This window comes from Lagopus muta, chromosome 1 (assembly GCF_023343835.1).
Source record: "Lagopus muta isolate bLagMut1 chromosome 1, bLagMut1 primary, whole genome shotgun sequence".
In the NCBI taxonomy this organism is placed as follows: domain Eukaryota; kingdom Metazoa; phylum Chordata; class Aves; order Galliformes; family Phasianidae; genus Lagopus; species Lagopus muta.
In genome coordinates this window covers 46,242,922-46,267,160 of record NC_064433.1, presented here as the reverse complement: position 1 = coordinate 46,267,160, position 24,239 = coordinate 46,242,922, and the positions used below count along the sequence as shown (strand labels likewise).

Sequence of the window (24,239 nt, the reverse complement as noted above, 5' to 3'; positions counted from 1 at the left end):
GACGCAGCTCTAGGAAGGATGTAAATTTCATCTGAGAAGCTGAGCACGTTTCTGTATAACTAATCCTCTCTAATCAGTTATGTTCCTCATGGTGTTCAGGAAAGTTGTGACTGATGGCTGTTGGCATGCTCCAAGTATGTGTTTTTATAATTTGTTGAACTGTGTCTTACATGTTAGGAATTGCCAGAATGACATGAATTGCATCAAAAAGTCTGTTTTCAAGGATAGCACCTAGATTCATGATTAGTAATTCAGAGTAACGAATGTAATATATTTGTGGAGATTTTTGTATGCTGTATTTTGACTTAACATGGAATAAATGTATGTACTGAAAAAATAAATACAGATGTACAGTACATTCCTTACCAAAAACGTTTATGTTTTTTCAGTAGTGTTTGGAAGTTGAAATAGTGTTTTGAGTAACACTTTGTTTTAAAAGTATTTTTTTATTTTAAAATGTATAAAGTATTGGTAACTTCACATACATTCTATTTTTATTCGCAGATAATGCACCTCAGGTAGCAATTACTGCACCAGGATCTGGTAGCCATAGAAACAGCTCTACAGGTCCAACGCCAGACTGCTCTCCTCCATCACCAGACACTGCTCTTAAAAACATAGTAAAAGTTATACGTCCTCAGGTAGGTGATCATCATAAGCATCCTGTTAGTTGTATTTTTCATTATAAAAGCAGAACATGATGCACGTATTCTATGAGGATATTGTCACTAAACACATATTTACAGATCAAAGATAGATAAGCAGAATACAACATAGGAAACTGTTTTTATAACAGTACAATAGAGAATATTTTATGAATGAGCTCAACAGTGTACATGTCTATTAGTAAATTATTCTAGCATTAGACAATTAAATCTTTATGTAACATTCTCTATTTTTATGTACTACTGGTTTTCTTCCAAGCTTATGTTCTATTTTTTGAGCATTAATAGTACATTAGGTTTTCAGGTTTTCTTCTCTCTCTATTTACATGATCTGATATATTTTATACTTTCTTGACTTTACCTACCTTCTTATGTTGCATTATTTCTCAACTTTCACACATCATAACTATAAACATTTTAATATATTTGTAAACAGTGTGCTTTAGCATATTGATATCAGGGTGACACCTTGTAGCTCTTTAAGGAGTACAGTATTTTAAGAAAAGCAGGTCAGGTAGGCATTTGGAGCAGAAGAGTGGTGACATTTTTTATAGTCTATGGTCCCTAGTGAGATCATAGTGTAAAAAAATTCTCCCTACTGCACTGTGATAGCATTTTGTTTTGTGTTAAGGTAGAAGAGAAGCTGTCCATGTGTCTCAATTTGGAAGTTTTAATATTTCTCTGGCTTATCTTGGGCCTCATCTATGAGCTGTCTTTGAAATTAGTAGAACTTAGAACTGGATTCAGTAGTATGGCAATAACCTGCATGGAAGAGTTTATTTTAGAATCACAAGATCATGTAACAGCATAGGTCAGTCAGAAGAGATCTCAGAGTACCCTAATTAGTTACCCTAATTAAAAAGATCTGCCAAATTGAGCTCTGACAACTAGCCACCAAGTTGTAAAACGCTGTTGATGTGAATCTTTAAAAAAAAAAGACTTCCCTCCTACCCATTTCTGTGTTCAGATGCATTTTCATTGCTGATCTGATCACTGCTGCTGGGCCACTTTGATACTAGTGGATCTAGGTTTTGCCTGATCAGTATGTTGCTGCACCTTACGTGAGAAGCAAGCTGATGGATATGTGGTTTCTTTATAAGAATTGTGTAGAGTTGATTGCTTGGTACTGCACAAGTGTACATGTTACAGTGGTGGAGGTGGAACTTCTTTCAGTGCTCATTGGAGCACACAGTTCAGAAAATAAAAGGTAATTGCTGTGTGTACCTGCCATTTCTCTCTGAGGAGTCATTAGCTAGCTTCCTGTGGCTGACAATATCAATGCACAATAATTCTAACCACTGGCTGGTGCAGACTGTTCCTCTGTGACACTGAAGTAGTTTGGGTTCCACATCCTGGTTTAAATCTAGATTGCAGGGGGTCTAAAATAACAGCTTCATCTTCTTTTCTCTTTTTATAGTTACTTCTAGTTTTGTTTGTTCCCATAGTCTCTCTGTCCCTCCCACCCTACATCAGTACAGTACTAATACCCCTCCTTTCCTTTAAGCTGTTTTTTATAGTAGGTGGCAAGCAAACAGAAAGGTATTGGAATAGTTTTGGAACAAGCTGTAGTGTGATAGCTTATTGAAAATAGCAATTAAAAAGCTGTTTCCATCATGATATTGCCAACAGATGGACCCAGAACACTGAATGGTGATGTTCTCCTGTTAGTTAACTCTGAATGGATTCAGCAGATTCTGGGGAGCTATGTCCAAATTTAAATAATACTATTTACTGACTCCCAGTATTCTCATCACTCTGCAGAACAAAAGCTAGCTGTGCAGTGTCTATGCTCAGACCAGTCACTAATCTCTCTATCTTGTGGGTCTACTGCCTGTGCAGAAAACAACAGGACTCATGTCGACTGGTGCTTAATGTAAGCTGTAAATCTGTATGCTTATATGAATAGAAGTTGAATGCACTACAGCATTCAAATCCCTTGATTTTTCATCCTTTTTTGCGTGTTTTCTGGTCATTTCTTCAGTGTTCTGAATATTCTCCCTTCTTTTTTTTGTTCAGTTTATCTAATCTCAGCCCTAAAGATATCAACTCAAATGATGTCAACGAAATATGATGTTTGCAAACAATTAATGTTAATTTACCTACAGTATTTCATTCCTTTATTCAATGCCTTTTGCATTGTTTTACCTGGAAGGCTCTTTGTAGGATAATGTAATGGGTTTCTACTCTTGATTGACCTCTCACCACTCATGTAAAACCACGATATACAATACATACAAAATCACTAGTTAACTGTTGTCTATCAGAATCTTTACACATTTCTAACAAAATAAACAGATTTTAAATAGATGCAAAACAGGGACAATATACATTTACAAAACAGCTGTCAGTCCTTTCTCCTTACTCATTTTTCTCATGCACTCAGCACAGGAAAGTGATAGTGAGTTGGCCAGTGAAAGGCAGACTGGGTTACTAGCACCAGCTAGCTTTGCACTGGGCAGGCTTTCGTAGCTTGTATGAAACTGCCAGCGGAGGTTTGTCCTTCAACTTTTATTGTTATTTTCATTTATAGACTCGCAAATATATTTTTCTTCACAGAGGGTTGTACATGTAATATTACCCCCTGAGAAAAAGCAGCATGTTAACTACTCTGTGTGGTATGTGTAAGCAGCTGCGGGAAGGACCAAAGGTTCCTGCCTCCCAGCAGTAAATTGAGGGCAGATGGGTGACAGAGAGCAGAAAAAGATAAACCTGGCAAGCTGGGCTTGAAGACAGTGGTATGGGCCACGTTCTTCCCCTGCTTTATTTGGCCAGGCACAAAAGAGGATGTGCCAGATCATATGGTGGTAGATATTTTTTAAAATTCTCTCTGTTTACTTTTGTTTATAGACCCTTGAAATATCTGTGGAAATCTACTGCAAAAAATTTAATATCTTCTCATTCTGGTGGTGTTGAAATGAGTGAACAAAGAAACAAATAGATAAATACTGCTCTCAAGTAGTCTTAAAAACTAAAAGAAAACAAAGAAGGAAGAGATCTATTGTCAGTCCATTAAGATGTGGTTAGTGTTCATGTGTTCATGACTGAAGATAGAACAGACATCATAAAATTATTTTATCTCATGATACTGAGTACCAAAAAAACCAATACATGGTTGGAATTACCTCACAGGATGAATTTTCCTTTTTCTCTATTTTACTATAGAATTAGTGGGTAGAAGATGTATAGATCCATAAGAGGATATTATAAAAAAATTTCCTTAGAGCATAAAGGATAATGTGTGAATACGTAGTAGAACTTTAAACAAAATCTTATTGAAAAGATGCATTGCAAAGTACCTCCTTTGACACATGACTATAAAACACAATTCTATTTATATTATTTTAATTAGAGCTGAGCTAATATGAAAACATAAACATAACTATCCAATACAGAGTACTAATGAAAATAGCAAGCAGCGTATGTGATTACATTAAATCACTGTTCAACAATGTACAAAAGCACAGGACTAAATGAAGGCACAAGAATGGTTGGACTGGACGATCTTGTAGGTCTTTTTCAAATCTTGATGATTCTGTGAAGAATACTCTGTTGTAAGGAATATTATTCTTTGAAAATATCACTTCAACATGCATCCATTTTCTTGGTTGAAGCTGGCTCTATACCTGGAAGAATTGTCTTGGTTCAGTTTCCTATTTCAGTGTAAATAGAAATGATACAGAATAACTGGACATTTTTCATATCTGAATTTGTAATGTTCAGAGTTGGTGAAACACTGAGTATAAAGATCATTTGAATACTGAATGGTAGATATGTACTTTGACGCTAGTGAATTAAATAGCGTCAGAAGTCTCAGAACTCTTGAATTCAAGTAATCTATACTGTTAAATTCTTAACATAATCTCTGTACAGCTATGGACCTGTATAATTCTCTCTCTTGGGCCTAGTTTGAAATTTCAGTGGGTGAAGGTCCATTCCCAATAGGCAGTTTTTCTCTTTGAAGACCCTGCACTGAACGTTAATTTTCATAGATGGGTGTGAACTAATCTCTGCCAATTGCCCTTCTCTAGTAAATATAATGTTTGGAGAAAGTAATACATTCAAAACCTCAAAGCTTAAAGCCTTATTCGTAGTTCTGTGATAGGTTCCAATCAGATTCATAGCATTTCCCTTTGTTTCAGTATAGTACTGGGTAGTTTTGAGCACCTTAGTTACTGAATAATCTTTTATCATCATCAGAAAATAGACCGCATTTTCACACATGCATGCCTTCTGTAGCATGCAACCTAAAAAGCAGTCAGCACCCTGACCCTGTGAAATCTGTAATATGCAAATGTAGTGACATAAGCAATTTTCATGGTCTGTAGGTCAAAATGGGATATTGCTAACAGCTGAAAACTAAGTTGGTTTTTTGGTTCTTTGTTTTTGTTTTTTTTTTAAAGAATGCAACATCCATTTTCCAACTGCTTAGGTGAAAATAACATTTTCTTATCTTTGAAAGCTGGAAAGCTTTTATAGGTGAGGAGTAAGACATTCCTATTATGTATCATATTTATTTTTCATAATTTGGAGCTTATTTCAAGAAATGTTCTCCCAGGACAGGAATAACAGTATTTTCATAGTTTTGTCACGTCTGTCAAAGAATGAAACCACTGCAAAGGTGTTATGGTTTTTATTGTTGGAACTGATACATCTCATAATGCATTGCTGCAACGTGTTTGCAATTAAACTGAATGTAGAAAACACGGTAAATGAGAACTGGGAAAAGAACCATTCTTCCCCTAATTCATTCCTAATCTTATTTGTCATCTGAGATAAGACTGGAGGTGGAAGGTGGAAGTGCCTTCACTAATAGAGTCCAGTAAAAGACATCTAAAGGAGGAGCCTAGTGTAGCACACCCAGGGGAGATCAGAAACATAGGAATAGAAAGCACTGTACTTACATGTTATCAAATCATATCAAATGACCTTCTAACCACAGTCTAGGGAAAAAAGGTGCATGCTTGTGCCATCCTTGAGTATGTCACTGACAATGAGATGATCAAGGTGTGCTGACCATGAGATCATTGTGAAGTACGCAATTACTGCTCATGCTGGATGGAAGTAGTATTATTCCTGAAACTGAAAATCAGCCTAACAATTTTCTAGCACTTTCATAATGCCATTAAAAATTATCCTAGTTTCAAACTGCCTTATGCTATTGGCAGAGAATTTACAATAATAGGAATAAAAAAAGCATAAGAGTAGTGAAACCACTTTTTAAAATTATTATTATTTATTCTCATGGCTTTATAAGCTCCCTGTTGTGGCTGCTTGGGATATATTTGTTGCCAGTCGCTATGTAATTTCTGCATTCTGCTGTTAGACTAAGTTAAGATTTTGAGAAATAAAAGCAAGAATGTAAAGATGAGTGTTGAAACTGCCTATATTTTATTTTAATTGTACTTGGAATTTAAGATGAAATTTTATGAAGTTAATAGAAGACTAGATTATCTTGTTTAAAAGGCAGAGCATCTTCAGCTTACTTAACATGGTATTTTGAGACTTGACAGAATAACTGATTCTGGAGTCTGGTTCAGTGCATTCTTTCACTTAGGGCTGACAACAGCAGGACTAGGGGAAATGGTTTTAAGTTGAAGGAGGGAAGATTTAGGTTGGATGTTAGGGGGAAGTTCTTTACTAGGAGAGTGGTTAGGCCCTGGAACGGGCTGCCCAGGGAGGTTGTGGATGCCCCGTCCTTGGCTGTGTTTAAGGCCAGGTTGGACGGGGTCCTGGGCAACCTGACCTGAATGTGTATGTTTGGTGGCCCTGCTAGGCAGGGGGGTTGGAACTACATGATCCTTGGGGTCCCTTCCAACCCGGGTGATTCTGTGATTCTGTGATCTGTGTGATTCACTTGTAGGCTACATAAATTAATCAAATCCAGATCCATTGTAATTTCCAGATTTTACACTTTCAAGGTACTTGATGATCTTATTTCAGATTCTATAAACCAAGTGACTTTTGACAGCATCAGTGAATGAATCAAGCCTGCTGATTTCTGCAGATCAGAACTGAAGTACTTAGAGGCAGAAAAAAGTGAAGAAGCCATCTTTTTCACAGGCTTTTAGCAAGAAAATTATTAATTTATGAGATTTAATGAAGTATATGTGTGAAACCTTTACAGAAGCAGAGATTGAAAAGATAGGGGTTTGAAGTGTGGACTGTTCAATATGGTCATGGCCAGAGGGTTGTGGTCAATGGCTGCATGTTCAGGTGAAGGTTTATAACAAGTGGTTTCCCACAGCAGGAGTCCATTTTGGGACTGGTGCTCCTCAACATCTTTATCAGTTACCAAGTCTGTGGGACTGAGTGCACTTGCAGCAAGTTTACTGATGACACAAGCTGAGTGGTGCAGTTGATACAACATAAGGAAGGGATGTCATCCAAAGGGGCCTGGGAAAACTTGAAAAACGGGCCCATGTGAACCTAAGAGGATTCAGCAAGCCCAAGTGCAAGGTGTTGCCCTTTGATCAGAGCAATCCTGGGTACATGCACAGGCTGGGAGAAAAATTCATGGAGAGCAGCTCTGTGGAAAAGGACTTCTGGTGGATGAAAAGATTGACAGTACTTACAAGGAGCTTATAATCAAGAGGGAGACTTACTTTTTACACTGCCTGGTAGGGCAAAGGAAAATAATTTTAAAATAAAAGAGAGGAGGCTGAGATTAGATATAAGAAGGAAATGAGTGTGTGGAAAGAGAATAGTGTCTGAATCAAAAAAGAAAGATGAGAAAAGGAAGATTTCTGAGGCGGTACTGAGTTGATCAAAGAATCAGGTGAACAGAACCATCTGGGCAAGTACCAAAGTTAGAGATTCATGTGGCTACGTGGCCATATTAACAGAGTTCTACGTATATGAGATGAGCCTGGTGGAAAGGGCTATATCCTCTTACTTTATTTAGTATGTCTATATTTTACATGTTACCTAGAATTTGAAAATGTGAATTCTCTATTCTATCATACATTCTCTGCCTGGTATAAACCAGTTGAAACCAATTTTTACATTATGTCAGGCAGATGAAATTTAGCAGGAACAGTGCAGAATTTCCTCAGGCTTTTTGGTTCACAATGATTTAATGAATCACACATCTGTCATTTGATAGAGTTCTGTACCCTGTTTCAGCATCTGTAAAATGGATTGTCTAATTCTACTATAATGAACAGGAGTATTATCAGAAGTAGTTCCGTGAAGACTGTGATGGAACTCTGTAGGCAAATTCCAGATAAGAGAAGGTGGAGTTGCAAGCTTGTATTGCAGAGTACTTCAAAGTTTGAGAAATGTCCTTTTCCTGAATGTTTTGAGAAATACTTGAATGTTCTTTGCATCTTCACAGTGATGCTTGCAAGTCTAACAGAATTTGCATGTAACTTCCTACTTGTACATTTAGTAGAAATGTAAATGAGAATGTATATTTTGTTGCCATTTGTGTTTTGCAGTTGTACAATCAATGAATATATGGATGTTACAATTAAGAAATATACAAAAAAGTTAGGCTAAACAAGTTATCACTCTAAAGAAGAATGGATAGAAAGCTTACCCTTGTTCTGGGCACACTGAGAAAACTACAAGGGAAGCAATCTGCAAAATAAATCCTTCCTCTCTGGCAAGTCAGCTCTTAAATGGGTCTAGGAGAGGCTCTAGAGAGCCAGGTTCCACCCCTTCCTGTAGCACAGGAGAATTGCCTTCACCTGTGCTCCCAGGGCTGACTCCATTCCTTGCCTTAGGTGGTCAATCAGAGGTTCAGGCTGTGATTCAGCAGTGTTCAAAGTGGCATCTTCCATTGATTACATTCACTACTGACTTAACATGAAAATATTCCTATGGGACCCGATTTTAAATTCTTTTGTTGCTCTGTCTTCCAGTATTTTTATTGATATATTTTTGCTTTTGTATTGACAATGTCTTTGTCAACGGATATGCTTTTTAGACTTATCTAGTGGTTTCTATGTTTGTATTAGGACAATACTGACAAAAATAGAGACCATACAGCCCAAAATAATATAGGAAGAATTTTGTATCACCCAGGTCAGCAGATGGTTGCATGTTAACTTGAAGAAATAGAAAACATATTTCTAGTTTCCATAATTATCTTTGAAAACTGCTGTAGACTTATTTTATATCACAAACCCATGTCTCCAGAGAAAATCATGACTGTTTATTAATGGATATATCGTTTAGAAGTTATGAGCACTTGCATACTAAAATGAGCTGTAAAACAAGCTTCAGAACAGTTTTTTTTCCCCCCAGAGACTTACACAGGTGTTCCTGTCAGAGATTTTAAAGTTGTTACAATATCATGTAATACTACAATAAGGTGTAGTGAAACACGTAATGAGCGGTAAGTTAGCAGAAGGCTATAGAATACATCAGATGCTGCCATTTTGCTGCTGAGAAAAAGGCAGTGTTCGGAAACCTGAATAGAAAAAGACCTGAGCAGTTGTTTGTGCAGCTGCTTGGGAAAGCTGGGCCACCACTCTGTATAGCAGCTGTCTTTGTTAAGGAATAACCAGGTTCTTGCACGTCACATTAATGGAGGTGACACCTTTCCAAATCAGAAGCTGAATTTCTGCAAAATCACAGATGCCATTGCTTAGGAAAAGGCAAGCAAAAGTTTTCTAAGTGATCATAGACCTTTTTATCTTTCAGAATTAAGTAGGGTACTGCTGTGTTTGTTGTCAAGAAAGTGTGCAGTTAAGGTTTAATTAATACATACGAATATTTTTGGACTGATTTGAGAGTTGTTTTGGCGTAGGTCCCAAACAATGACTTTTAACCAATACTTTGGTATTGGAATCTATCCAGTCCACCAAACTCTCTCATGAAATTACTAGCCCTTGGAGTCTTTTTTTTTTTTTTTTTTTTTTTTTTTTAAGAAAAAGCTATTTTTAATTATTAAAGAATGTAAATCCCTTCAGTAGACAATAGATGTGTTCCAGATGAATGCCCATATTTACCCTTTACAATTTTTTATCACTTTTAACAAGACATAGTTAATTTGCTTTGTGCCCAGCACACCTTAAGCAAACAATATTATACAAATCTGTTTTTTTCTTGTCTGATATTTTAATAGGAAGTATAAATTTTTAGTGAAAATAGTCTCATTTTGTATTTATAACATAAGCATTGGAGGTCTCATAACCTAAAAATGATGTAGAGCATGAACAAAACTGAAAATTGCTCCACTGTAATAGACTACATTATAATAGGTAGTTCTAAGTAAGAAATGGTGATCAGCTTCATTGTCCGAGGATGACTGCTCCCAGGACAGTAATTTAGTCTTGATACTAATAAGTAGCAAATTCTTGACCTTTACAAATATTTTGACCTATTAAACCTAGCATGTTAAAATGAGAAGAGTTAAAGGTTCCTTTACTCTTTTTCTCTATGTATTTGTATCCAGTTTTAGGTACCTTGGGCAGCAATTCCCAACATATTTTTCACTGTTGTGCAGGGTAAAATATATATTGACAACTGTAGCTTGGGATGCAGGACTATTTCAGAGAAGGCATTTAATGTTTCAGGTCATTGAACCTAAAACAGAAAGGAGCATAATGAGGTTAGAATATTTTGTATGTGAAGCCAGAACAGTGCTGAAGATTAGCAACAGACTATTTAGCAAATAATCAGTGGTCTGTGGCTTATAGTCTATAACTTAGAGCACTAAGGTTATATCTATATTAATAAGTAGTGCAGTGCAATGGGAGCAGATCTGTGGAGTGAATAATTTATTCCTGACCTGATATTCCAACTGAATATATTTCATGGGTTTTACTTTGGACTAGCATTAGCTTGGTCTTTTTGTCAAAAGGCCATAGCAAAATGGAGCACCTTTCACTAAATTCTTGAGTGTACCTTATGGCATAGTTCCAGCCTGAGTTTGTTGTGCTCTGAAACATGCTCTGAAACTGCTCTGAAACATGAAGTAAAACTAGTTCAGAGGTTTGCTTCAAAAGTATATGCTTGATATGAACTAGTAAAAATGTATTTCATGAAATTTCATTAAGAAAGTTTGATTCCCCTTTTTTTAGCTAGTATTTCTCTGCTAATCTTACAGACATTTCAGTCTTTGAATACGTCAGGCAACTCTTTATAAAGTGAATAAATAAAAGAGGGTTGCTTTTGAGTGATGAGTGCCAGGTATTATTTTGGAAATCTCTTTATACAGTTGTAAGTAGACTCATTGTTTTGCAAGATACATCCAGTAACACAGCTGGGGAAGAGCTCCCCTTCTTAGCAAATGATGATTGCAGTTATTGTATGCAAGGTTGTAAAACTTTATTTTATTTTGAATTTAATTGATTAGAATTAAAACATGCTATAAAAGATTAATCCAAATTTTGGAAAGTAACGGCCTTTCATATGAACTTGTTGTTACAAGTATAGCCTTTGGGCCAAAGAAAAATCATAAAAAGAGAGAAACCCTATGTAAATGTATTAAATTAACATTAAATCAATAAAAATAATGCATAAAGTCTGTATTTTTTTTACTCCAAACTTCTGTTTTTCTTATAGCCCAAGCAGCGCACATCAATAGTATCTTCTCTGGAATTTCACCGAACAAATCACAGCCATGACTATTTTGAAATCAACTCATCCATTGCTTCTCCAAGTTTTATTTCTACTCCTACAATCAGTCCAGCTAACTATTCCTTTGGATCTCTGGAAGACAGTGCTGAAGAGAGAGAACTTCCAGGTATAGAAAGTTTACTTTGTGTATCATCAGAGGTTTATAAAATGATAGATCTGTGTGTTTAAGCTGGAATTGCTTTGTCTTCAGTAGCAAAATACATTTATTGTAAATACACAGAATTATTCCTTAAGTTTTTATGTTGCTCAGCAAAGGGGTTTCATTTAACATGACTGATAATATAAAAATATTTTTATTGCTGTGCATTGGATTTTGAATAAACCTAAGTTTATCTTACAGCAATGCAAAGAATTTAGCTAATGTCTGTTTGGAAATTACATTGATTCAGGTCAGCATATTCTAATATGAATTTAAATTGGAAAAATGAAAGAGAAATCTTGATGTAGCCATCAATTAAGACGGAGAAACAAAGATTTCTAAGTAGCCTGGCACTGTTTCTGCAGAAGTAATAGGATTAATTACTGCAGAACTTAAATATCTTTACTCCAATGGTATGAATTGCATAGAGTCATAATGTGATTGGAACTATGAGGGTTTGATCTATATAGTGAGATTTACATAATGAAAACATTTTAAAAAGCCTTAACATCATTTTCTCACCATGGAACAAAACTTCAGAATAAAGCATTCGTTTAGCTACTTCTGTCCCTTCAAGTTTCACATTCAAGTTGCTTTATTTAGGTTAAACCTGTAGCAGAATACTACAGTGTTTGGGAATGTTTGTGTATTGAAACAAATGTCTTTGACAGCTAGTTTTCATGACCTACAGATAAAGTTGTTTCTTTTAAAGGAATGCTGTATTTAAGATATGAATAAAAGTAGATCACTAAAAGGAAAAATAAATGTAAATACAGAGATTCACTACGAATTTACCAATAGGCTTATGACTAATGGTCTTCAAATGGGGTGAATCCTATACATTTCTGGTTGATAGCATTGAAAAGTTAAAAAGTGGAAAATTTGTTGCTTTTAAATGATCATAAAAATTAAATTACATAGTTAAAGAAAAATAATACTTTGTTATGAAAGATTCATTTTGAAATAAGCTAAGAATGAGAAATCCAATCTGATGATGGTGAAAGAGTTAAAAGTCAGGTTTTTCTAGTTCTTTTCTCAAACTGTCTGAGACATTATCGTTGAAAGTAAAAGAGTGCACCTATTTTACTAGTAATAGCAAGACTTTTCAAGCCTAAATGGAAATAATTAAATGGTATCTAGGCTTGTTTGGTTCTAGCTTTTCTGGGCTATGTTGTTATTTCTGCTTGAAATTTTCTTCAGTGATCATAATTTTATTTGAATGATACTAAATATATCCTGATGTTTAAAAACAAAGTTAAGAAAATAGAACAAAAACTCACTGCAGTCAGATAAGGAACTTTTCCAGATTTTTGCTATTGCACAGTTCCATTTAATTTCTTCATAATATCTGGATTTGTTTTCATTTTGTCTCATTTGGTTATATTTACAATGGATTGCACATAGTAAGTTCTAATCACTGTGTTTCATTTGCTCTGATACCGGAATTATCTCATGCTTATTAGAACTGTAAGTTTCTAATTTGTGGATAATTCGATTTATAGATTGAGTAGAAGCTGCTTTTCCTCTTGTGTTTCTCTCTAGAAAGTTAAGGAAAAAAAAAAGGAATATGACTGGTTCTTAAATTCTGGGTATCTTTTATAAGTTTTTCTTGGGTACAGTTTACTATAAGTAAATAATATAATTTACCATAAATAAATGAAATAATTATAGTAAAATTTTACCCCCCAGTTCCCCATCCACAGACTGTTTATAACCTAGAACATATAATATGTATCACAGATCTGACACAATCTTAGTCAGAACGAAAAGACTAAAATTTTATATTGCTGATCTTTAAGGTCTTTTCAACCCCTTAAATGATAAATAATGCTGTAATTCTTCAGGAGGCAAAGGATGTGCATGTGTAAAGAGAATTGCACAATCCAGAAAGAACAGATCTATATTGTCTCTCCTGGAAAAGTTGCTGAGGTGTTACTCTCACCTGGACTGATAAAAGCTGAACTTTGAATAATGATGCTCAGCAAGCAGTGGCAGATGAAGTGCTTTGCTACTGCTTTTTTTAAGTAGCCATGGTTTCAGTGAAAAAGTTTCTCGTTTCTTTTCATATCTACAGTGGTAATTACATTTCCTCACATTTCTTGATTATAATTCTTTGAATTGACAGATTTATGGAGGAACTATGTCTTGAAAAAAAAGTTTAGTTCCAAACAACTGAGGATTTCTATGCAGTTGAGTGTTTCTCTTTACATTGTATACGTAGATGTTTGTACCTGTCATGATTTTTTAAAAGAAAAAAGAAATATTATGTTTATTAAGGTTAAGGGACTTCTTGTTGACTAGAAAGAAAAACATACTGATGGAAGCCATTTTCATAGTAGCTGCAGCAAGTAGCTTTCCATTGCCTTTGTTGAAACAACCAAAATGCTTCTTACAAGATTTCTAAATTACGTGTTGCCGTCTAAATAAGCCATTAGTATTTTACTACTAGATTCCAAGGCTCTTTATGTTTCCTTTAGGAAACCTAGAATGATTCAGTATCATTCAGATGAGTGCAGGAAGAAAAAGACTCTGTCTAATTCTGAAATCTTCATAATTTTGCCTCTATTTATGCTACCAAAGAAGAATCTTGTAAATTTCTGTTAATTAGAGAAAATTTCAGTTTTAATTTAGTTTTATTCTTGATGTTTGCTAATTCCCTACTATGCTGATTCTTCTATGCTAATTCTCTTTCAAATCCTCTGTTTTGAAACAGGGCTCCAGGTATTCATATAATTTATATCTTGCAAATAGAAAACCACTGAGCTCTACTGCAGCACTATATTACCCTACTAACTGCATATTGCAATATTTTTTTATTAGTCAGCAGGGAAACAGTCCAGATAGCACTGTATGTGCTTTAGCATAGGTTAGATGATCTTGTTAACAGCAGTGTAAACAAAACCATTGCTGTTGCCTGCATGGATTTCAGAAGTTACCTTACTATCAGGTTGCTTATAGCTACGTTGTGAGGATATAGATTCTATTATTTGCCTTGAACTTCTCTAACTGAGGAAATAACCTGCAACAAGTAGACAGGAATGATTTAGTGTAGCCCTATCTAGAATACTGCTTATAAGCCTAGGGTTGTCAACACAGGAACAACATGTAGGTATTGGAGCAGGTCCAGAGGAGGACACAAAGATGACCAGGGGACTGGAGCACCTGTCTTGTGAAAAAAGGCTGAGAAAACTGGGCTTGTGCAGCATGGAGAAGAGAAGGCTCTGGGGAGACCTCATTGCAGTCTTCCAGTACTTAAATGGAGCTCGTGAATAGGAAGGAGAGCAAGTTTATATATATGCAAATAAAGATAGGACAGGGATGGATTAAAACTAAAAGAGTGGAAATTCAGGTTAGATTTTGGGAGAATGGTGAGTCAATGGAGCAGTTTGCCCAGGGAAGCTGTGGATGCCCCATCCCTGGAAGTGTTCAAGGCTAGACTGGATGGGGCTCTGGGCAGCCTAATCTAGTGGTTGGCAACCTTGTCCGTGATAGGGGTTGGTACTGGATGATCTTTAAGGGCCCTCCCAACTCAAGCAATTTTATTATTCTACAATTCTATACTCAGGACAAACTTTGAATCAGTTTTGTTGTGGTGTATATAAATACTTTTACAGTTCTAGATTGACTTCATAGAAGTATTATGGAATTCAGAGTGAATGACCATGATTTTATTAGCTTTGTTTTTTACCTCAAGTTCATGGCCCGTAAATCCAAACATCAGCTATTACTAAACAGAAATTATTAAGAGTCCACTCTATTGCAAGAGGAAGTCATTACTGTATGTACTTCTGTCAAAGTGAGATGATAACAATATGTACACACATTTAGAAAGAATTTTGTATGACGACACAAATGAAAGATTAAAAGCTTAAAAATCAGGTGAATATGTTGTTAGATAGATGATTTGATGATTTGCAACTTTGACCATAAATGGACCAGTACGTGTGCAAGATCATTCAGTCCAGAAGAGGGCAGTCAGGGCTTACAGGGATATGCCTCTGGATTTCATAGCTCTGTGCCTTGTAACAGAGTATCCCTAAAGTTCTTTTGAAACTCAGACTTAAAGATCAAAGAGGGCAAAATTGTGGACATCTTCATATCTTCAGCTTGGCTCAATCAGCACTTGCAGCAGAAATTGTTGCTCTGCTTTTCATTTCTGCTTAATCAGTCAAAATAATGGACCATTCTCTAACCCATATTAACTTCCTTGCATCTTCATGGACGTATAACTGTGTTGTGAAATTAATAGTTCTGCATATATTCTTGTTCTGTTTGAGATCAGAAAATAGTCTCTGAAGTTCATATATGCAGCAAAAATGTAAGCAGTTATATGTAGGTAATCTCATTCTAATCTGTATTTTCACGGACAGAAAATTTCCATGAGAATCTCTACATTTTCATTAAATTCTTAACATCATTCATCTCTTAAAGAGCATACAGTTCTTCTCTCATTTTACTGTGGTATCTAAAGGTCCAGTCTGAATTTATTTCCCAGTTACAAACTCTGTTTTCATTTTTGGACCCTAATGTAGTTCTTTTCTTTTTAATTGTCCTGCTTTCTGGCTAGGATTGAGGTTATGCCTTTCATCTAAGAAAGCAGGGTTTCTCCTTCAAACTTTCCAGTATGCGATTTGAGAGTTAGGTGTTTGATGTATGGACTCCGTTTTTTTTGTTGTTGTTTTACAAGGAAAAAGTAGTATTTCAGTCACACCTTAGGTTTCTTTTAAAAATGTCTTCAGATCTTTTTTTTTAATTTCTGATTAAATTAATTTGTCTCAGTTTGTTCTACCTGTAAGGGGAGAAAAGGGGTGACCAGATATTTCTGAAACAAGAGCAGTCCTACACTTAAAGATAAGCTTGTAGCTCTATCTTTCTTTTTCAAGAGAGTCACAATATTCAGCATATTGCTGTAGTTGTTTAGATATGTTGCAAAAATATCAAAGTATTAGAAACTTGACTAAGAGGTCTGGTTCAAAATTCCTGGCTCTACTGCATTCCTAGGTGCAGTCAACATTTATTCTTCTGGAAGAATGTTCCCTTCTTTGACATCCAGTGTGCTGTTTGAAGTGGGCTACATACATGTCAGTGCTGGTTTCTTATTCAGATATCTAATTTGTAATAATATAATTTAGTAAATCAAACTATGATGTCTGTGTAAACTCTTCAAGTATTGTTTATTCAATTAGAAATAGTTCTGGAATTTCTAAAAATGAAATACAAAATGATGAGAATACAAAGAAAAAAGAAAGTGCCTTTTATTGCTAGAGGATAATTTTGTGTGTCTTTGTCTGTTAATGGTGCCTTACTGATTACCAAAAACTCACACGGTGAAAAAGGGGAAAATAGTAGCTCATATAGAAATAAATGTAGTCAACAAATGCTGTTAAATAAAAAATTCCCCTCTTCTGCAAATGGACACTGGCACTTCCAGGTAAATAAATAAATAAAAATAAATAAACCAGCCTGTTCTAACCTATAATTCAGCAAGAACTCTCTTCCAGATGAAATGCCTGTGAAGGTCAAATTCAAACCCTGTTTTCTTTGTATTTTTTTTTTTTTTTCATTTTCTTCATCATGTTGTTACTTACAATGCACCAAAATTTGCTGAGGCATTCCTCAAACAAGGTTAACTTGAGCTTTTCATACGTGAAGATTATCTGTTTTCCAAGTTCAACAGAATACAATTATTAAGAAGTAGTAGGGCTGCTAGGAGTTGTACTTGGTACTGTCTCAAACTGTTTCATTTCTTTTATGTCCCCTTAAATCAGTCCAGCAGATGTAGCCTGTTAAGGTTCCTTATGTTCCCCTTCTTATTTGCTGTTTCTAATTTCATCCTCTTTGCACAGTTATCCAAGGCAAAGATACAGTCTGTTCCATAACAAAAGAGAAATGTAGTGTTAATTAATATTATAAACTTATTTTTGTCAGTTTGAAAATAACATCACAAAGCTCATTGTAATTATATCTTAGTATTACAAAGAATTTGTTCAACAATCAATGTAAAAGGGCTCTGAAAGTAATGCCTCCTGTTTTACTGCGTTGGCTCATGACATCAAAGGCAGATCTCGGTGCTATGTTAGTTGAGATTGAACCGTCCCACCAGTATTTCATTACTTTTTGTTGTTATGCAACAGATGGCAGCAGAGGAGCAGTCTGATAAAATGGTGTCTGACATGGAAGTGCATATGAAACAAAGTGCATATGTCATTGGAATTCTTCTGTATGGAAAAAATTGCACCCACTGACTTACACTGGCACTTGTTGAACATTGATGAAGACCAAATAGTCATTGTGAGCACAGTGAGGCAGTGGGTGGTGCATTTCTGCATCTGTGACTATGACAGTTGGTCACCTCTGCTGGAACAGATTTTTATGAGTGCTACTTGTAGGCTTTTGTTCATCACTGGTGAAAATGCACAGCTAATGGTGGTTATTATGTTGAAAAAGTAGTTTTCTGTAACTTGCAGTTTGGTCTAGTAAGTAATGCTCTTTGTATCTGTTGTGTTTTCTACATAAATCGGAGGCATTACTTTCAGAGTGAGCTACATCCAATGACTGTGAAACTGATAGCAGAAAGTTCAAGTCAGGCAGTGCTTGGGAAACTGTAGATGAATCTGGCTCCTGTAGTTCCATCTGATAACACTATTTCTTTTGGAACAAATTAAATTTTTGTACTAGCACTTGCATGAAAATTTAGATAAAGTAAGAACTTGAATTCCATGCCACCTGAATTGCAAAAATAATCTTGCTGGAGAAGGTTATATTTTTCCAATGATAGTGTTACCTAGCTCTTCAATAATACCTGTACAGCGTTATCCTTCAGTCTTTTCTCTCTAAAATGATTTCTCTGGACTAAGTCCACTTATCCCTTGTTAGTCTGCATATGCTCTCCAAACATATTGTCTCCTACATCACCATGTCAATATTCTGATTGCTAAGTCAGTAGGAAAACAATGTAAACATCTTGAAGAAAAGAAGTCTGTATGGGAACTGTTGAATCACGGCTGATCACCTGAGGCAAGCACTGAGTCAGCTGTGGGATTACAGGTGAAGGCAATTCATCGGTGCGACCGGAGAGGGTGGAGCCTGACTCCACCTCTCCTAGACCCCATTTAAGGGCTGACTAACAGTGAGGAAGGGTGTCTTTCTGGAGATTGTTCCCTTTGGAGTTTTTCTGTGAGCCTAGGGCACAGGTGAGTGTTTTCGTTTATTTTTGGTTATCCACCACAATAATCCTTCTATAATCCTTCTAGTTATGACCTGTAAAATACCAGCCTAACCACTCTGCTAATTGTGTATTTGTTGATTGTACAAAGGCATATTGATGGAATAAAACTGCAGAAGGGGCCTCTAAGCCCTACTGTCAGAAATGGCATTGGATATGTTAATAAGAAGTGACATGAACAGCTGATTTCTTTTCAAGTGAAATTCTGAACCATCTGACCACATGTGGATAGATGTGTGTGGAGCAATGTGTACGTGTCTTTTATTCATTTGTCTTTTATTCAGAGGATCTGCCCCTATCCCCTATATTACTCAGTACTCTGGGTCAAGCTAATTAGCAATTAAATACTGTTAATAATGATAACAAATCCTATGTAGTGTGTGAAATACGTTTTATAATTTTGGACACCTAATAGACCTCAGTCTGGAAAGTAGGAAGATACAAAAATTGTATACTTAAGAATACTATGTATGACATCAAAGCCAGCTTCAGGTATTAGCCATGTCCTTGACTCTATTTTCCTCCTAAAGTAAAAACATAAAGTAATGCATACATTGCTTGTATGTGCCTATTGGTTCTATTAAAAAGATCTATTACATATCATTTAATTGTGCACATCACGTTTTCTTAGTGAGATAACAGAACAGGCAATAGAGTGGTGATGTTTTCCTGTAGAAACGTTGAATATTACAACAGTAAAACTACAAAAAAAATTTTGAAGAGCTTCTTTAGTGCTGCTTCTTATTTTCCCTTCCAGAATATTTGTATTTGTTAAAAATCTTTTTGCTTACCAGCTGTATTTCTGAGGCCTATGAGAAGAGATTAGAATGTATTAGAAGGGATTTGTTTTTCTTTTTTTAAAGAAAACTTTCGTCCTCAGACTTGCAGCTAAGGATTGGAGAGGGAGGGAAGCTGTCTGTATTTCTGCTTTAATTTATTTTCTTTCCCCCTACCTCCTTTCTGAAATGAAAGACAATTTTTGTTTCTCGTTCTTATTCTCTGTGCGTGTAACTCAGCTACATCTTTTTCTCCTACCTTTCCTAGCTATCAAATTGTAATGCTGCAGTTTGCTGTAATACATCTTTATTTTTTGTTGTTTCACAGCATAAACAACATGTGTCTATTTTGTTTTATGTGACTATAAACACAAACCTTCCATACCCTTTATGAATATCCAACAAGTAGGATAGTCATTAACTACATATTTCATAACCAACTGTAGCTGCACATGTAAAAGAAACTAATATGAGAGTATATCACAGTTGATGTTATTGTTGCAGAAAATGAAATTTTGATGCTGTTTAGTGAAAGGAGAAAAATGAGTCTAGATCTCCCTCATTCTTGAATAGTCGCTATGCTTCAGTCTGAAGTGAAGTGACATAAGGTGTTCCAGAGTTGTGAATGAAGCCTTGAAAATTGTTTTTCAGTAGGATCTAGTGCATAAATCTGAGACACTTGTAGCTGATTTCAGAATGACAGATCTTATAAACCTGGGTGAAATATTTACGTCTGGGTTGGTGGGTTGTTTTTTTTTTTTTTTGAGAGAGATTGGAAAATTTTTAGACGTATGCCTTGCTCTCAGGAGGAGCATAAATTTCTATACTTCTGTAGAAATTGTAACCTAGATATTTTTCAGAGGAAAATCTGGGAGGTCAACAGTTGGGAATTAATCACATCATGTCTTCCAGTTATAACTATCAAGAAGTTTATTTGAAGATATATGAAACAGCTATATGTTACACCTAATTATGGCTTCGGTAACATAATTGCTATTTATCAATGTTAATTTGCTACTTCTAGTTTCAACATTGCTCTAATTGCAGTTGTATTAATTGGAAGTCAAGAGTGTTTTTTTTTGTTTGTTTGTTTTTTTGCTATTTGTTTGATTCATTTCCACTTGTTAGAGAGTGAGAGTCTCATTATCTTAGAAGTACTCAGAGTACTGTTGACTAAAAGTTGGGACTTGTTTAGATTAATAAAATAGGGGACTATCAGCAAGTTTGGGTTTGATTAAAAAGCTGGATTCTGAAAAGTGTATGGAAACTGCCAAATGAATTAATACATTCTCATAAGTTTAGTAAATCCAAAAGGACACTTAGGAAGATCGATCTGGGTAGCAGTAAAATTTTGACAATGAACAAACGTGATGAATGCTTTGGGAAATTCGTAATTGCAAAGAAATGCAGAGTGACACTTTCTCTGTTACTGCAGAGTAACAGCGACACTGTTACTCTCTTCAACTGTTTGTGGGACAAGAACCTCGTAAGCAGTGGATTTTTTTCTCTGTGCTAAGTACCCTTTCCAGATGTATGTTCTGTGGATTTTTCCCTTCTCTGTTGAACCTATGTATTATTTAAGCACCCACAAGATAGTGTTCCAAAGACTTCTACACTTAACTAATTCCTGAAGGAACATTTGAACATTTTAATTTCAATCATTGCAAGATTAAAATTGAAGCTCGAGTCCTCTGTTGGTGTCACACATCTTTTGTTTGTGTGACTTGGATCTGGAAGACTGTGACACCAGGTGATACTGATGGCTGTTTAATGCATGTGTCAGCAGCATTCTTAGAGCTGAGATAATTCGATAATTCATAGAACTGAAATTCTTAATTACTAACATTTTTCTTCTGGATCATGGCTTCCCCTGGCTTCACTCCTCCTCTGCAGTTAATGATCTTAAGATATTATATCTTATATCAATGAAAACCCTTTCTTAATTCATTTGACAGAAAAGTCTTGACGCTTTCATATATGTGTGGAGTTCATTAGTAGTTATTTACTGCTTGGAAATTTGCAAGAATGACAGTATTGATCACATTCTCTGTAGAAATGTTATTTATGTCTGTTATTTCTTTATATTTGTCATGATGAAGTGTGCTATTTAGAAACAACCCTCAGTCCATCTTGTGCAGATCACAAAGGGGAATATTGTCCATATCCCAAGGGTTTTATTTTTAGGGCATTATTTATAAGAAGAATTTTAGTTTCCACGTTCACTGTAGTCTTCCATCCTCAGAATCCAGTAGCAGAAGGATATATCTCCAGTGTCATCAAGAAAATTAAACACAGATTCCTGTGCAGTCTTGTCAAGACATTTGTTTCCCACTTCTGTTGATCAGTTATTTGTAATGCTAGCTGCATATTTATTTTTTTTTTTTAATACATCGAATGGCTTATAGCTTTGTTCATGACATCAGTCAGGCTTTTAGGCAGTAGATAACTGTCTTTGCACAATTCTTTAGTTGTGGAGAGGGAACTTCCATGCAAAACCTCTATCTTGAAAAGCCAACAATTATGAAAAAATCATCTAATCATAGCTTTTTAGCACCACTCTAGTACAGTTTAAATTCAGCTTAGTTGAGTACTCTAGACCCAGTACTTTGACTTTAAAAAAAAAAAAAGTTTTTCTTTGAGTATGCTACTTCACTAGAAGCTTCTCATGTATGAAGCTATCAAGAACATGAGGCATGTACATATATATATATATACATATATGTTACTGATACACAAACTTGAGACATTCCTTGTTGCTGTTATGCATAGCCTGCTTGAACAATAATCAGGAGGAAGGCTGATGTAGGTTTAATCAGTTCTGCTATTTGTATTCATAAATCCATACAGTAAGTAAGTAAAAACTCAATATTTTAACATAAATATTTCAGCAATCCTATGTGTTTCTGTTGTGAGAGGAAGTTCCTCTTGGGCAGTGAGTTATTTACTCGATATTGAGAGAATTTAGGCACAGGTGTTATTGTGTCTTAACAGGCAAGTAGTCCTCGCCTGAGCTATTGAATACTCATGCTATTGTGTGACAATGAATGTTAAGTCCATCTACTTTACAATGTGTTAGAGCTATTTTTGTTAATCTTTAGCACTCACGTAGGAGTGCTAAGTTCATACCTGTGGTCAGGTAGTACAAGAGCATTCATGGTCAAATAACTTGTTGATCCTTACTGTTTGTCAAAAGGAAAATGGATGGGGAAATTCTAATATCAATAATCTCAATTAAAGGTGAGCAGCACCTAGGGACGAAATGCCTTGCTTAATTTTTCAATAAAAATTTTGGAACAGACATCTTTTGATTTCCAGTCAAATATCATAATTAGACATGCTAATTTCAAGATTTCATGAAGTTCTGAGCTGTTATACATTGTTTCCCTCAAAAACATTCTTCCACAGTATAGCAGCAATTGATACATCACCTATAGCAACTGTAGTCATGGGGATTGTTTTTCCTAGCAGGGAAAATGAACCATTATAGCAAGATATGCTATGTACAATAATATCCAAACAAGAATTTCTTACGATGGTGATGACCTGGAATCTTGATCAAGTATACGCTCTTGATGCACATTTTAGATTTTTAAATGAGATCTCTTTGTTTTATAGTGTCATGTATTTTGGTTTAGATTATGTTTCCTCTTGCTACTCTGTGGACGATACTGGGTTGCCTTACTAACTTTGGCTACGTAAATAATCAACACAATTAGAAAGTATTGTTGTTTCCCTTCTTCACTTTCTGTGATTTAAATGATCTCAGATGATTACACTTTGAATCATTTTTTAAATTTCTTGTTATAATTAGATATTGAGTTGTTTTCTTAATGGGAACTGTTTATTTTTATGGGAGCTGTATATACACATTAGAACTTATAAACTAATCTTGCTTATTGTATGAGTTTTTCTTCCCATCTGTTCTTTTATGTCACAACCAGGAAGACTTGTTATACTACTCAGTGACAGTAACTTCAATCAATGAGAACCCATCCATCAATCTGTATATAACTAAGATCCTCCTCAACACTATGGAAAGCAGATCTTGTTCATTTAGCATCTGTAAGCAAATCAATCTTAACAAAATAATTACTAAGGACTGCAATTAAAATAGTATTAGGAAAAAATATGGAAAATAATAAGAGGATATTAACTGTATTTCACTTCCATTAGTCATTTTAGTCCTATATTTGATAAACCAAGGACGACAACAGTGTTGATACAGGAAAAAAATATATTTTTACATTTATGTCCAGATACTTTTTCATCTAATAGAAGCATGTTTCTTAGCATTCATTATAGCCCTCATTTAGTCCATGAAAACTTAAGAGGCAAACCTGAAATAAACTCAAATTATGGCAGTAGGTCCAGAGCCTCTCTTAAGTAAACATCAGTGATAGGGTTATGCTAACATCTGTTGGGAAATTCTATAAGTACTTTGTACTGGGACTCAGGAATACCTGAGTGTCTAAACCACATAAGAAAGATAAGAGGAAGAAGGTAGGTCAAAATAAGAGAAGAGAAAGAGAAAGCAAATAATCAGCAGCTTACTGGTTGTCTAGGGTATGTAATACTACTTTCAAGTACTATACTACTTTCAAGTACTTGGGCCAAGCAGGGATTTCAGCCTGTTTTCCACAATACCAATAATACCTCGCTCTCCTGGTCTTGTAGTTTCATACTTTTTTGTATTTTCATCCATTTATTTTCTGGAGCACAGAATCAAAGAACAGTTAACATTAAATGGGACCTCTGGAGATTGTCCAGTCCAATCCCTTTGCTTAAGTGGTGGCACTCAGAACAGGATGCTCAGGTAGCTTTTGAACTTCTCTAAGAAGGAGACTGCA

General features: G+C 35.3%; 1 protein-coding gene across 13 annotated transcripts in view; it reads left to right on the top strand.

The window, feature by feature from the left end:
- The window catches only part of ANKS1B (ankyrin repeat and sterile alpha motif domain containing 1B), a 402,720-nt gene that overhangs the window by 134,696 nt on the left and 243,785 nt on the right, over positions 1 to 24,239 (top strand). For 12 of the 13 annotated variants that reach the window (XM_048933569.1, XM_048933568.1, XM_048933550.1 and 9 more), the window contains 2 exons: positions 505 to 641; positions 11,178 to 11,358. In XM_048933569.1, coding sequence (XP_048789526.1) covers positions 505 to 641; positions 11,178 to 11,358 — 318 coding nt within the window. Of the gene's footprint in view, positions 1 to 504; positions 642 to 11,177; positions 11,359 to 18,534; positions 18,585 to 24,239 lie in introns of those variants that run through there. The other variant, XM_048933559.1, reaches the window with a different exon arrangement.